This window comes from Xyrauchen texanus, chromosome 3 (genome assembly GCF_025860055.1).
Source record: "Xyrauchen texanus isolate HMW12.3.18 chromosome 3, RBS_HiC_50CHRs, whole genome shotgun sequence".
Lineage (NCBI taxonomy): Eukaryota > Metazoa > Chordata > Actinopteri > Cypriniformes > Catostomidae > Xyrauchen > Xyrauchen texanus.
Window position 1 is genome coordinate 44,891,078 of NC_068278.1, and position 14,177 is coordinate 44,905,254.

At 36.6% G+C, this 14,177-nt stretch overlaps 2 protein-coding genes across 4 annotated transcripts in view; one reads left to right on the top strand and one right to left on the bottom strand.

Annotated features, from left to right (window-relative positions):
- The window catches only part of tbc1d8b (TBC1 domain family member 8B), a 33,843-nt gene extending 29,523 nt beyond the window's left edge, over positions 1–4,320 (top strand). For all 3 annotated transcript variants that reach the window (XM_052101676.1, XM_052101684.1, XM_052101692.1), the window contains one exon: positions 882–4,320. In XM_052101676.1, coding sequence (XP_051957636.1) covers positions 882–1,451 — 570 coding nt within the window. In that variant the 3' untranslated portion in view covers positions 1,452–4,320. The remainder of the gene's footprint in view (positions 1–881) is intronic.
- Positions 4,321–8,584: 4,264 nt separating this feature from the next.
- gja2 (gap junction protein, alpha 2) lies at positions 8,585–14,083 on the bottom strand. Its single transcript, XM_052102719.1, is given in 3 exon segments — positions 8,585–10,960; positions 10,963–11,961; positions 13,966–14,083. Coding segments are annotated over 2 exon segments (1,059 nt in total). The 5' UTR covers positions 11,945–11,961; positions 13,966–14,083; the 3' UTR covers positions 8,585–10,883.
- Between the last annotated feature and the right edge of the window lie 94 nt (positions 14,084–14,177).

Below are 14,177 nucleotides of genomic sequence, written 5' to 3' on the forward strand. Positions count from 1 at the left end.
ACTTACAGTGCACTTATTACAGGGACAATCCCCACGGAGCGACCTGGGGTTAAGTGCCTTGCTCAAGGACACAATGGTGGTGGCTGTGGGGTTCGAACCAGCGACCTTTTGATCAACAGTTATATGCTTTAGCCCACTACGCCACCACCACTCATTAATAATAATAAAAATAAAAAAACAGAAAACTCTTCATTTCATAAAAGACAATGCAATGGTTTGTTGAAAAGTAATCGTTCTGTTTTCATTTTATTAAAATTGTATGTATTCATTTGATTAGAGTTTTTTTATGCTAAAATTAAACTTAAAATTCAGAGACAATAATATGGAAAACACAGAAATTAGGGAAAAAGTAAAAAAATTGAAATAAGATGGATTTCATAGGGCCCTAAGCATATTCAACAGACTGTACCTTAGTCCCTTACAGCCTTGTTTTCATTGCCTCAAATTAAAGTATATATTCTTTAAACAAATTTGTGTTTACCTTCATGGCAGCTACTAAAGTCTGAAGATTTAAACTGAAAGGGAGATTTTAAAAGGACGTTTTATTCACTTATTTGTGTGGTTTTACTTTTTTTAAACCTTTTTTCTTTTTATTTCTAAAAATGTATTTTTTTTCCTAAAGTGGTCTTTTTCTTGTTGAGGGGATTTTTTTCCACATTTTATTGATAGCCACTGTAGGAAACCAAGGGTAGAGAGAGGGGAATGGGATGGGAACAAATCCAGACTGGACTTGAACCCAGGTGTCCCATGAGCAAGATGTCAGATCACTTGTACTGACCACAGATTTTTCTTCCCAGAAAGTCTATGATACTGCAAACCTCAAAGCATAACACTCCGCTCACACGTTTCTCACTCCATTTCACACCTTGTTTGTGTTCTAGGTGCAGTTCATTGGTTTGACTAAGACTCTTTACGCTGTGTTCCACGGTGATGAGAAGGAGGAGAGTCTGTGCCGTGCTGTGGCACGAGTTACCAGTCTTTTGTTGCGCATGGAAGAGGTGGGACGCAAGCTACAGGAGAGCAGCCCACTAAAAACACCCCAAACTACGGCCCAAACTACACCCACCAGCTCCCCCAGCACAGCTCCGCCTGAGATCTCCCAGCCATTACCCGCCAGCCCTGAGACCGAATGTGACCATGGCCCACCTGAGTCTCCAGTGAGTCTACGTGAAACTGCTCCGTCACACTCTGACATTACCCCTAACTCCACCTCGCGGCCCTCTACACCCACCAGCAGTCCTACCGGAACCAGCAGCCCCGCCTTGGACACACCCACAGACACACCCAGCTCGCCCATCGTCCTCAGAGATGAGGACTGGAGTTTCTCCTTTGAACAGATTCTCGCATCTCTCCTCAATGAGCCGTATGTTGTTCGCTTCTTTGAACGTGCTGTTGACACAGACGCTCTGATTGCATATGCACGTAAAAACCAGCTTAAAGACACACACTAAACACGCACACACATCAGAGCAATTACAGCACAACACTGCCCTAAAAGCCATAAACAGTCACCCTCCCTCTTTCGCTCTCTTTTCCAGTTTTCTTTGGTTCTCTTCGTCTTTCTCTGTGCAGTTTCTACTAGTCAGTGTTTGTAAAAATCTCTGTCCAGTACAGATGAAGGAAATTATTTTGTTTAAATACAATGGAAAAGTACAAGTCAAAGGGGAGAAAAAGAGAAGAATTGAAGGTAGCGCTTTACAATATGGGTCTATACTTTAACATCAATACATTAGGTATCATAAACTAACAATGAACAGTATTTCCTTACAGCATTTATATATCCTTGTGAATGTTGATTTATAAATATTCTATTGTTCATTGTTAGTTCATAATGCATATACAGCTTTAAATGTTAATAATGCCTGTTATTTTCCATTATTATGCAAATTAACATTAACCAAGATTAATAAATGCGGGAAAAGTAATGTTCATTGGAAGTTTAACTATTGCGTTATTAATGTTAATATATACAACCTTATTGTAAAGTGTTTCTGAATTATAAACTGACTGTTTCAGTTATTAAACTAAAGTCAGGTGTAATAGTGATGCATTTCAGATGGAAGGTGTGAGGTATTGCGATGTAATATAAAGGATTAGTGTTAGCTGTATCAAGTTGTAAAATAGATGATTGGTATAACATAAATATAGAGATGATTGGTACAGGTATTATGATATAATATAGATTATTAATATGAACTAATGTTGTAATATATTTCACAGCTGTTGGGCATTATGATGTAATATATATATATATGGGTATGAATTTTTATGATGTAATATAAACAGTAGGTGTGATTTGGGATGATGGCATGTTATAGTGTTTCAAGCTTCATTAAGGAACCTCAGAACATTCCTCGAGCTCATAGGCAAATGCACAGCGCCTGTCCCTCGTTCCCAGCCTGACCTAGCACACGTACGCACATATAGGAAATACAGCCACCACTAAAGGGAGAGATGATTTTTATTTTTTTCAAAATATTATGCTGTTGAACTCCTAATTATAGAGCTATTTAATTTGAAATTTTACACAAATGGCGCCTTACTTTATTTACCCTCCTCAAATAATCTTCGTAGTTGTTTTTGCTTCTGAGGGTTGTTTAGAAATGCCTGTAAAGTCAGAGCTTAGCACATTAACTCTTCCCACTTAGCTGAAATCAGATTCCACTGCATTCAAGGTCTGCACCAGCTTGGTTCTACATTATTGATGTTTGTTCCTGAGTCACTGAATGTGTTTGTGTTTGTTTGTACAAACCAAAATCTGTGGTTTATGCCTTATTCGTTTTGATTCAGGTATTCAGTACAAATATCACAAGTGCTTCCATTCAACAAAAACGATTTAATCTTTTCCATCATTAATGGTCAGATAGTTAATAGTAAATATTTAGCACCATTTCCAAATATCATATTTGAACGAGCAGGATAGTTTTTATACATTATACACTTTAAAAGTATTAAAGAATTATTCTGGGTTCAATACAAGTTAAACTTAATCGACAGCATTTGTGGCATAATGTTGATTGCCACAAAAATTACATTCTACTTGCCACACTTTTTCTTAAAAAGTATGTGTTCCATTGAGGCACTTACAATGGAAGTAAATGGGGCCAATCCATAAACATTCAAATACTCACTGTTTCAAAAGTATAGCCACAAGACATAACCAAAATGTGTGATAACATGATTTTAGTGTGATAAATTTGCATACTTTTGCATACTGTGTAACATTATAGGCAATTTTACAACTATGTTGCTATGATGTAATGCTGTAAACCCTAAAATGACCATTTAATGATTTTAAATGATGATTTAACAAATGTACAGCTCAAATAATACACAACTTTTAACAGAAGAATGAATGTAAGGGCTTTTATAAAATTACAGGCTTCATATTTCTGCCTTTAAACACTTTATAAATTGGCCCCATTCACTTCCATTGTAAGTGCCTCAATGTAACCTTGATTTTTGCTTCAAATACATTTTTGTGTTGACATTTTGCCACAAATTCTGTCGATTGACCTTAACTTGCATTAAACCTGGAATATTCCTTTAAGGCCATACAGTACACAATGAAATATTTTAGCAAGGGAAATATGTAGAATTATAACACTATATATTATATCCAAAGAAATAATATAGCGATCACAGTTTAAGTAACCAAACCGGTAAGGAACATTAAGCGATGATTCGCTTGACCAATCAAAGTAAGAGATGTATTATGCTTTAAAAGTACCAATGAATATGTAGTGATGTTCTGAATTTTGAACTTTGTTTAAATGCTGAGAGCTTTTGGTGATGAATGCAAAAATGTATACGAGAGAGAAATTGATGTTTTGTTTAATTCTGTGGTTATTCTGTTTAAAGATGTCTGGCTTACACCAGCTAAACAACGTTGTTAACTCTAAGAGTAATGGAGTAGTTTTGTTCTTCTAAAGTTAAAAGGCACCTCAGAATATTGGAATGCCATAGTGTGTATTTTCGGTTTTATGTGTTGGTAAAATTTCAACTACGGATGATGCTTATTTTTTGCCAGAGTTCCTGTTTCTAGGACACACACAGCAACAGAAAAATCTGCTCAGCACTTTGCAGAAGATTGCAGTGGAAGTTAAATTACCTGTGTTCCATGTTCTCTGAGTCACTCACTTGCTGTTTGCTGAACATTTGCTGTTCACAAATACTGCAAGGTAATAGTGTGGTCATTTTTATTTCTGTTTTTTGTCTAAAAGATTTAGATATTTGTTATGATCTGTTTGTGCCTCATAAACTGTCACATTATGGAAATGTATCAGTAATGTCAATGAAATAAAATGAATGAAGAAAGGAAATAAGGATCTAATTTTCTCATGTATTAAATATGAAGACACTCTCCGAAACAAATTAAAATGCAATTAATACCCTTGTGGGGAACTGAATATGACATACGCCCTAATACATTCCTTCAAGACAAAAAAATAATTTTGATCCTGCTTAAAATAATAATATTATTGCCCAGTGTTTTGTATTTTTGGATATATTGTTTCATCATATACAGTTAAAAATGTGGGTGTTATGTTTAATAGCAATTTGGTTTTTGAAAATCACATTTTCAATGTTTGTAGCACAGCATACTTTTAAGTTCAAGTCAAGTTATGACACGTGCTTTCTGTATCTGATGCCAAAAAACTAATTCATGCCCTCAAGACTAGATTATTGTAATGCATTACTGTGGGACGCAGGTTCCATAAATAAGCTTCAGTTAGTTCAAAATTCAGAGTGCTAACTAGAACCAAGAAATATGATCATATTAGCCCAATTTTTTCGTCACTACATTGGCTACCTGTTAAGTTTCATTTAAATTTTCAAATTATGCTAATTATAACAAAGCTTGGAATGATCTAGCTCCTAAGTACTTAAGAAACCTTATATCACGCTATAATCTATCACGTTCCCTATGATTGCAAAATTCTGGCCTGTTATTAATACCTAGAATCAGGGACAGACTGGGACACAATTTCAGGCCGGAAATCCCCCCCTTAAAATTACATTTATTTCACAGTATGACCATAACATAACATAAAAACATAAACAACCAACCTAGAAGTAAAGCAGTCCTAATATCAAATGGGTCTGCACATAACGTCCTGTGCACTGCAATTACAACTGCAATAATTAATGTTATGAGATTTATGTTTTAAATAAATGTTTGAATATAAAAAAAATGCAATACTTAAACATTAAACTAAACCGCCAATAGGTGGCGGCAAGTGAACGTCTTAATTAGTGAGTCATTCATACAAAAGATTAGTTCAAAACGCTGCTGCTGTAGCTTTCCTTTGGAACTATTTTAGTCGGTGAAAGAGAACAAAAACATTTAATATGGGTTGCGTCTAAAATGTAAGTAACTTAATAATAAATATTAAATACGCTACTTGTTTATTGAACAATAAATTCAATGTAACATTTTCAGTCGTGATAATATTCAGCAAAACAGCTCCCTTATTTGTGTTGTTAAACTAAATCATATGTTATAAATAAAAAAAAACAAAAATTCGAATTTTTACCTCAGTACATTGCTTCTGTGAGTTTTCTGTGTGCACTCATTTGTTTTGATTTCTCCACGAATGTAACGTTAGACAGATTTTCTGTTTAACCGTTTGTCTGAGGCGTAAAGTCGAATCGTAGCCTTGCCAGTCAAGACTAACAGATTCATGATAAAAAAAAAATATTGTTATTAATATTAATAATAATTTTATTGAATGACGAATTCAAAAATGATCACTGGTAAAGGTTGTAATATAAAATAATAATAATTTAAAATAAATTAAAAAACGCTGGCTGGCAGCAGGCCAACTTAGTCGCCAGGCCAGCGGGAATTGTCCCGGTGCTCCTGATGGCCAGTCCGGGCCTGCCTAGAATATAAAAATCCAAAAAAGAACTTAGATCCTTTTCCTATTTGGCTCTTAAACTATGGAATAGTCTTCCTAGCATGGTTCGGGACTCAGACACACTCCCTCAGTTTAAGTCAAGACTAAAGACTAGGGATATCCTGATACCGATAATGGTATCATGATGGCTACCGTCATCACATCAAAATAAAAGCTCAGTCAAATTAAAAGCTCAATCTAAAGGAAAAAAGTATTACAGAAATATATTACTATTGTAAAGTTAAGTAATATTCACTGTATTACTACTACCACTAATAATAATAATAAACAAGTGGTCTTGTATTATATTTAAGTAATATCTGTGATGCTTTGCCATGCATCACTTTATTTGTCAAAATATATCCAATGCTGTAGTTTGTATTGTGCTGTGAGGTTCTGTATATAAGCACTTCATTTGATAAACAAAATCATAAATTATTATTGTTATATTTTCATTTGATTAAAGTTTTTATTAATTAATTTTGATCATAAAATTTAAATAATTTGTTGATATGGATTTCAGAAAAAAACGGGAAAAAAACAGGTATCATACTCGGCATCGGCGAGTATCTGAAAGAAAGTATTGGTACTCGTAATTGTTCTAAAAAAAGTTATATTGGGACATCCCTAAAGACTCTTCAGCCAGGCATACACCAAATGTATCCCTCAACCTGTAGTAACTGTATGCCTCATTTGTCAGGTCTGACGGAACCGGAAACACATCTCATATCACACTGCTTTAGAGTGAATGGGATCTACTCTGTTTTTTAACATTCTGTTTGTTTACCTGTTTCAACCTCAGGATACATATCCTTAGGTTACTAGAGCCTGCCAGATCCAGCTCCAGTCCAGCACAATGTCTTACTCCCCGCTATGTGTCGCTGAGCGATGAATACTAACTGCAGCCTCTACCAACCAGACAGCGAGGGGTGCTTTGATGATCACTGTCTGCATCACATCAGTTGCAATTTCTATAGGGAACGGTTCTTGTGCTCCCACGAGATAAAGACTACCACGAAATAGAGAAATACCCCCACTTGAACAGCTATTTTATCACTGAGAAACCAGACCTTCAGAAAGCTGACAGCTTCTCTTCTTGGGTGTGGCAACAGGTGATCCCACATGCTCCATCTCTCTCTCTCTCTCTCTCACTCTCTCACACACACACACACACACACACATCCATCCATCCATCCTTGTTTATCCAATAACTTGTTCGAAGCAGCACAAGCTATGATATTATTTCTGAAGTGACATTTTTGAATTACTAACAAAGGCTTTGACGCATCATCGAACCACTTTTGAACCAGCAACAACAGATTCTGATCCATTGTGTAAGAAAGTAGTTCCATGCACAAATGCGTTTTTATGACCATACTCAGTTATTCCTATTTTTTATTTTATTTACTTGTTCTTTGTATATAAGCAAAATCACACTCGCAATCATGCTATATGGCCCTAAATCAGCACTGCTGTGATTAACTGCGGCCTCGTGCTTGCTCGTGTGATATTGCTTAATTACTACATAAATCACTAAAATTGACATTATATTCATGCTTTAGCCATAGGGGAACTGCCTTCCCCAGCTGAGCAAGGTTTCTCTCAAGGTTATTTTTCTCTGTTAATTAACATCTTATGGAGTTTTGTTCTTTGCCACAGTCGACATTAGCTTGCTCACTGGGGCCTAAAGACAATAATGTTTTAATGCATGAATTGATTCACTTTATTCATTTAAACCGCACAATGAGGACTTTTAAGACATTTCAGAATTTTCTGTTACAGAATAATTTTCTGCATAGCTGATTTGAAACGATGTATGTTGTGAAACGGCTATACAAATAAAAATGACTTGACTTGAAAGAGGCTTCAATGAAACAGATGCAGCTGAAACTGTGCATCCAGCTGCTTTTTATTGTATTTTTAATTAAAGAGTGACAAGAGAATAGATCACATAAATATTTTTGTATTCATGCCTTTGAAGAGGACTACTGATCCCCATGCTGATCCATCTGAAAATATGTGGCCAAACTTCCCGCCATTGTATATATAAAAAAAATAAAAAATTTATTTGGACAGATACAATTTTATACATTTATTATTATATCTGAATATATCAGGCAAGAAACACAACCTGATTTAGCAAAGATAGATTGACAAGTATTTGAAGAATTTGAGTTAAAGCCCCTAGCCCCAGGCGGGCCAGATCTAACCCTAAACTTAACACTAAATTCTGATGCATTTATTGGAGCGTATGTTTTTCCAGGACTAACAAGGATGTTCATGTAGGAACATGCCTTAATTCAACAAAACACATTAAGCCTCCTGGCATGAGAACAATCAGAGCAGATTGACCACAGAGCTGTCAATAGTTTGATCGACCCTAACTGCAGGTGAACAGGCAGGCTGCTGTTGTAATCAATCTTTACTCCAGACATGCAGACAGGCACCTGCTGTGGTCTGATTAAGCTAAGTTTGATAGGTGAGTAGTTAACACAAAACATGTCCATGGAGTTCTTTGTCAACATCAACAATTTAAGTTAAAATATGCATTATTAAGAGAAAGTGTTTTTTAAGTATAGTGACATTTGAAAAATACAAATACTCCATGTAGCCTTTGCATGCATAATAATAATTATAAAGTATTTGCAACATATGTTCAAAATAGTTTATTTTGGATTAAAGCATGTTACACTGCATGAAAAGATATTTCATTTCAGATACCTAGGTTATTGACTGTACTGTAGAGACTCCACAATGATCCATAAAAAAAATAAGGTCACGCTGGCATAGCTCACATGACCTCTGACCCTGAAAACTGTGGTAGCACCTTCAATGAGTCATGTGGCTTATGGAATGTGAGGGAAATTCTCTGTTCCAAAATACAGTAAGCTACCAAACAAGGCAACATTTTTAGGCATCATAAAATGTGTGCTAAAAGTCAAGTTATTTTTATTGTACAGTGCTTTTTGATAATACACATAATTTCTGTGTATTGTGGCAAGGAAAATGCCACAAGATGTTGAGTTAATGGAGGGGGAAAACCTTGAATGGAAACAGACCCATCCTTATCAGACTTTATGGTACATTAACATACAGTATGATGTATAATACAAGTCATGTAATACATTTTATGTATCCTTTGCAGATAAGGCCAATGTAGAATGGATTGCAATAAGCTCAGTCAAATTTTAGTTTTTTACATTTTAATTTTAAATACAAAATACCTATTTAAATTATTGATAGAAAATAGTTACCTTTCATTAAGCATGCAACATTTCACTCAGTATTTGTAAGCATTTTGAATGCATTTTGAATTATGAAGTCATTTGAGCTTAGCAACCTGTTAACATCATGCTTTATTTAATCAACTATGAACGTTAGTGTAGTCTCTTGCATTTTACATGAGGACACATTTGTGTGGACAATATTTGACAGTTAACAGAGTTGTTGTCAGAAAAGAGCATTTCAAACCAGTCACTTATACGGTTCCATGTAATCTATAATGAGCTTTAGAAGGTATCTGCCCATGTAGAAATCAAGGCAGCTCACTAGGTTTTGGAACAGAGCTAGAGAGAACATAAAAGTGTATTATTGCCCTGTCACACTCTCTAATGTATGTGGAATTTAACTTTTAGAATCTGCTGGGATGTTTTCGTCCAATTCAGCTCTTTTGAGCCAATCTGCTCTCTTGCCTAATGAAATGGATTTAACCAATCAGTGTTCCTTCCCATTCGTCTGCCAGAACTGTCTCGGGTTTCATTCTGAACACGCATATACAGAGTGTCTCTGGGTACTCGTTTCAGTCTTCTTAGAATAGAATCCAGTGTTTATTTAAGAAGTGAACACACACACATAACAACTTAAGTTTATATGAATCATGTTTACACGCTGAGAATGTGTGGACAGTAAATTACTACAGTGGTGGATCTCTGGCTAAAGAGTTTTAAACTGACTATAGACACACACTGATGATGCTGTGAACCTCAGGTTAAGATTGTCAGAGCTGAAGTCCATACCTTCCAAATGTGCTTTCTGGTATGTGTGCATTAGATTTGGTTCATTTCAGCTGTACAATTTGAACAATTTGAAATTCTGTTCTTAATCTAAAATCTCAATGAAAATAAAAATAACAGGTATTTGACACTGTATGTGTGTGTCAGGTTGTTGTGTAAAAGATATTTAAAACTGAAGTGTGTTGTTTTTGTTTTTTGTTAAATATTTTTTCTGCCCCAGCTTTATACAGAGGCACCTATAAGGAAGCCATTTATAGGATGATATCCCTGAAAAGTGTAAACAATGTAGCACCATAAATACATTACTTTGTTTGACCATTCAGCTCAGACAGACACAGCAACATTGGCTTAACCATTTGCATGAATTTGGGTCAAGACCATCTGTTGAAAATAATTATTATTTGTACAATAATTGTTTCATGATGCTAGCGTGCTGAAATTACCAGCATTGGATAAATTGCTCAAAATTAGTAATAAACTACAAATGATTTATATCTATATTCAAATTACTTTACTGATTACTTCATAGGGGAAATAATCACAATACAAATTACTTTGCATTAAGTTACTTTCTAAAACAATTTTCAGAGAATAGTTTGTTTTTCCACTCAATGATTTCAAAATAATGTCTATTTCCACCTTTTTCACAGTCATTATGCCTTCAGCTGTCACAAAAACAAACAGGTGTATATATGAAAATGTTTTTAATGGTTTCTATATAAATAATATTATTTTAGAATTATGTGTAACCCAAGTGATGTACTTAAAAGTAATTAACTTTGAAAATCAGTAACTGTAATCAGGGGTGGGTTCATTGTTCATGCCCAAAAGGATGAACTGATTTTCAAGCAAGGGCGGTTCACCAAACTACATCGCGCAGCCTTAAAGCCCAGGGCACCCCCGGGCAGTCAAGGGCTCCCTGGTAGTCAAGGGCCTGGTCAGTAATGTAATGTCAGTAATGTCCTTCTGATCAGATTTTGAGGTCATCCAGCCTGGTCTTATTGCTGCTATAGCGACTTGAATGGCTGGGCCTGCGTTGCTGGTTTACGGGGATCCAGGTGCAGAGTTTGAGTTTTTGCTGGTCTTGACTTCTGCGTCAGGCTTGCCACTGCGCTCTACAGCCATGTTCTCCCGGTTTTGCTTGTAGACAGTGCGGCTGCCATGGGGCGGGAAGGTTCCATCCGGTTCTGAGAGGTGGAAGTGGGGCTCGGTGGGGAAGGGGGCAGGGGGAGGAGCGTTGGGGGGGAAATATGGGTAGTTTGGCACAAAAGAAACCATGGCTTCCTCACTGGCTGTTTTAGATTCAGTGTCACAGACGGAATGAGAGCGTCTGTATCGAAGACCCTGTCGGCACTTGGTAAAGCCCAGGTGATACATTTCCACCAGGTTGAGAAGCAGAGACAAGCAGGCCACGGCTAGCATGAAAATTATGAAGATGGTTTTCTCTGTCGGTCGTGAGATGTAGCAGTTGACGGTGTTGGGGCAGGGCCACCTATTGCAGGTGTACAGTGGTCTCAGCTCAAATCCATACAGGAAGTACTGTGCCACAATAAAGCCCACTTCAAACAGTGTTTTGAAGATTATGTTGAAGACATATGTGCGTAGCAAGACACCCTGCAGACGAATCTTCCCCTGCTCATCCCGAACAGGACTCTTTCCAGCTTTGGTACTGATCAGGGCCTGTTTGTCCGTCCCGCTTGGCTGATTGCATTTATGCTTCTGCTCCATACGCACAAGGTGAAGGATGTGGCCCAGGTAGATCAGCGTTGGAGTGGACACAAATATGATCTGCATCACCCAGAATCGGATGTGAGAGATCGGGAAAGTTTTGTCATAACATACATTCTGACAACCAGGCTGCTTGGTATCACATGTGAAGCCAGACAGCTCATCACCCCAAACCTTCTCTGCAGCAGTACCAAGCACGAGGATACGGAAGATGAAGAGGACGGTAAGCCAGACTTTCCCTACAACCGTGGAGTGTTCTTGGGCGCTTTCCAAAAGCTTCCCAAGAGAGCCCCAGTCTCCCATTACTGCTCTGTGCCCACCTGCACACACATTGAACATACATACAAACATTAATACTTGGCTTTTTAAGGGAATGTGTGTACATTTTTTTATGTTCATATTCTGGGTTCAATACAAGTTAAGATCAATTGACAGCATTTGTGGCATAAAAATTGATTACCACAAAAATAATGTGATTAACATTTTTTATTTATTCATATATTAAACAGATAAAAGCAAAACATATGCAAACAGAATCAATACTTAACCCCCCTCTGACGCATGCTGTCGTCTGAGTTTGACTTGTATTAATGTTAACTATCCCTTTAAAATATTTTCTCACATCCTAGTTTAAAATAAGTAAGCCATTTGTAGGTTGATTTCCCCAAAAAGTGTAAACACTGTGTGGTTCTGTGGCGCTACGGTGATCTTCTGTTTGTTTGCATGATAAAGCAAAATTGTCTCAACCAGTGACATGACTCTGGGGCAGGACTACCTGTTTGGTTGATTAATGGAAGACCAGCAATGTGTTTGTGAAGCCTGTATGAAAACAGACTTCACTTTTGCAGTTCAGTCAGTGTGGCGCCATTAGAGGCCAAGAAATGACATGCTTCCCCTTTAAATTCAGCTCCATAAGAAGGTCCTGCATACATTGACACACACATATTAGTAGAGGTGTTTGTTGAAGGTTCTTTGTCAGGTTTGAGGGATGTGTTTGTGCTGCTGGTTTGACTGGCATGTTCTCATGCCTGAGCATGACCTGAAACAGGTGGACATATTCGACCCCTGCACACTCAAACACACACGCAAGTTCAAACACATAAGGATCTTCTAACAAACTCCATAGTTCCTGTATTACATGCCATCTATTCAGAGCTTTCCAGCTAAAGAGTAATTTATCTGTATATGTACACATGTAATGTGATTCAGCTAAACATTAAATCCAAACTACAAGCTGAACACCAGATTCCACCATCCACAAGTTTCTCTCTCTCTCTTTCTTACATACAGAGGCAACAGCAGGAATATGCCAAAATGCTGCTTAATAAACATGTTATTACAAAAGGATATTTAAATCCCAAATTATTACAAACCCAATTTACACAACCTCTTACCCCTCATGATCAGTCCTAGAGACCCCAATGTGTTAAACCTTTTCATTTATTTTCAAATTCCTTATATTATGCTGACCTAATCTAACTGATCTGACAGATATTACGCTATTTAAACTCTCATTAACTATCTACTGCATCATAAAATGTATCCATAATAAAAAAAAATAAGAAATATGATTGCCATCCAGTATTGAAATGTTGCTGCTGTTTGGGGTCAATCTGTACCCAGCAAAAACACATTGTCAAAAAAAAAAAAAATGAATACAAATGATAATAAGTCTCAAAATTACAGAAATTCTTTGCTTGTGAAAATGAATTGCATTTAATCATATTTTATAGCTATGGTCTTTTGAGACCCCCAAACTGAAGCAATGTAACATTTGTCATGATGGATGAGTGGTGAATGTTATCACGTTGATATTTTGTTTATATCAGTTCTTATAAGATTAAGAAACTCAATGAAGTATCAACTTGCTACTTTAATGTAGCAGGTTGATACTTTATTAATGTACTTTATTATTGTAATTTATAGATTTTATAAGGGCCTTGGTGTCTCTCAGACAACCCAAATTGACCCCCGCACTCAGTCACACATGATTCAATCACATAAGTCATAATAATAAATATAGAATCCCTTTTGCTGTCTTTAGATGTGATCGTTTCAATCATCTGCCATTTTACTTAAATGTAGAAATAGAGAATAATTAATGTGCTGAAAGAAATAAAAAACTGTTAGAAGTGAGACAGAGTAAAACAGAGAGAGTGAAATTACAGAACTGTGAAAGGTTATTATATTGCTCTTTCAGTCTGATAGATGCTGCGCCAGTGCTCCTGTTGCTAAGTGTGTTTAAAGCCCATGTGTGGAATTGATTCACTATAGGTTAGCATGTGAGAGAGTTGGGTTGTTTGATTCTATAGATTGATACTCACCTTGTTTAAGTGTCCAGAATGAAAGTAGTCTGCTCACACACGCATACACACGTCAACGAGTCTACACAGAGTGCCGTGCCTTCTGTCATACACTTTCTTCTGTACTCCACCACTGCCTCATAGAAAGAGAAGACTGACCCATAGAAATACACTGTATATGTGTGAGTGGACGTGCATGTGTGTGTGTGTGTGTGTGTGTGTGTTGGGGTTAA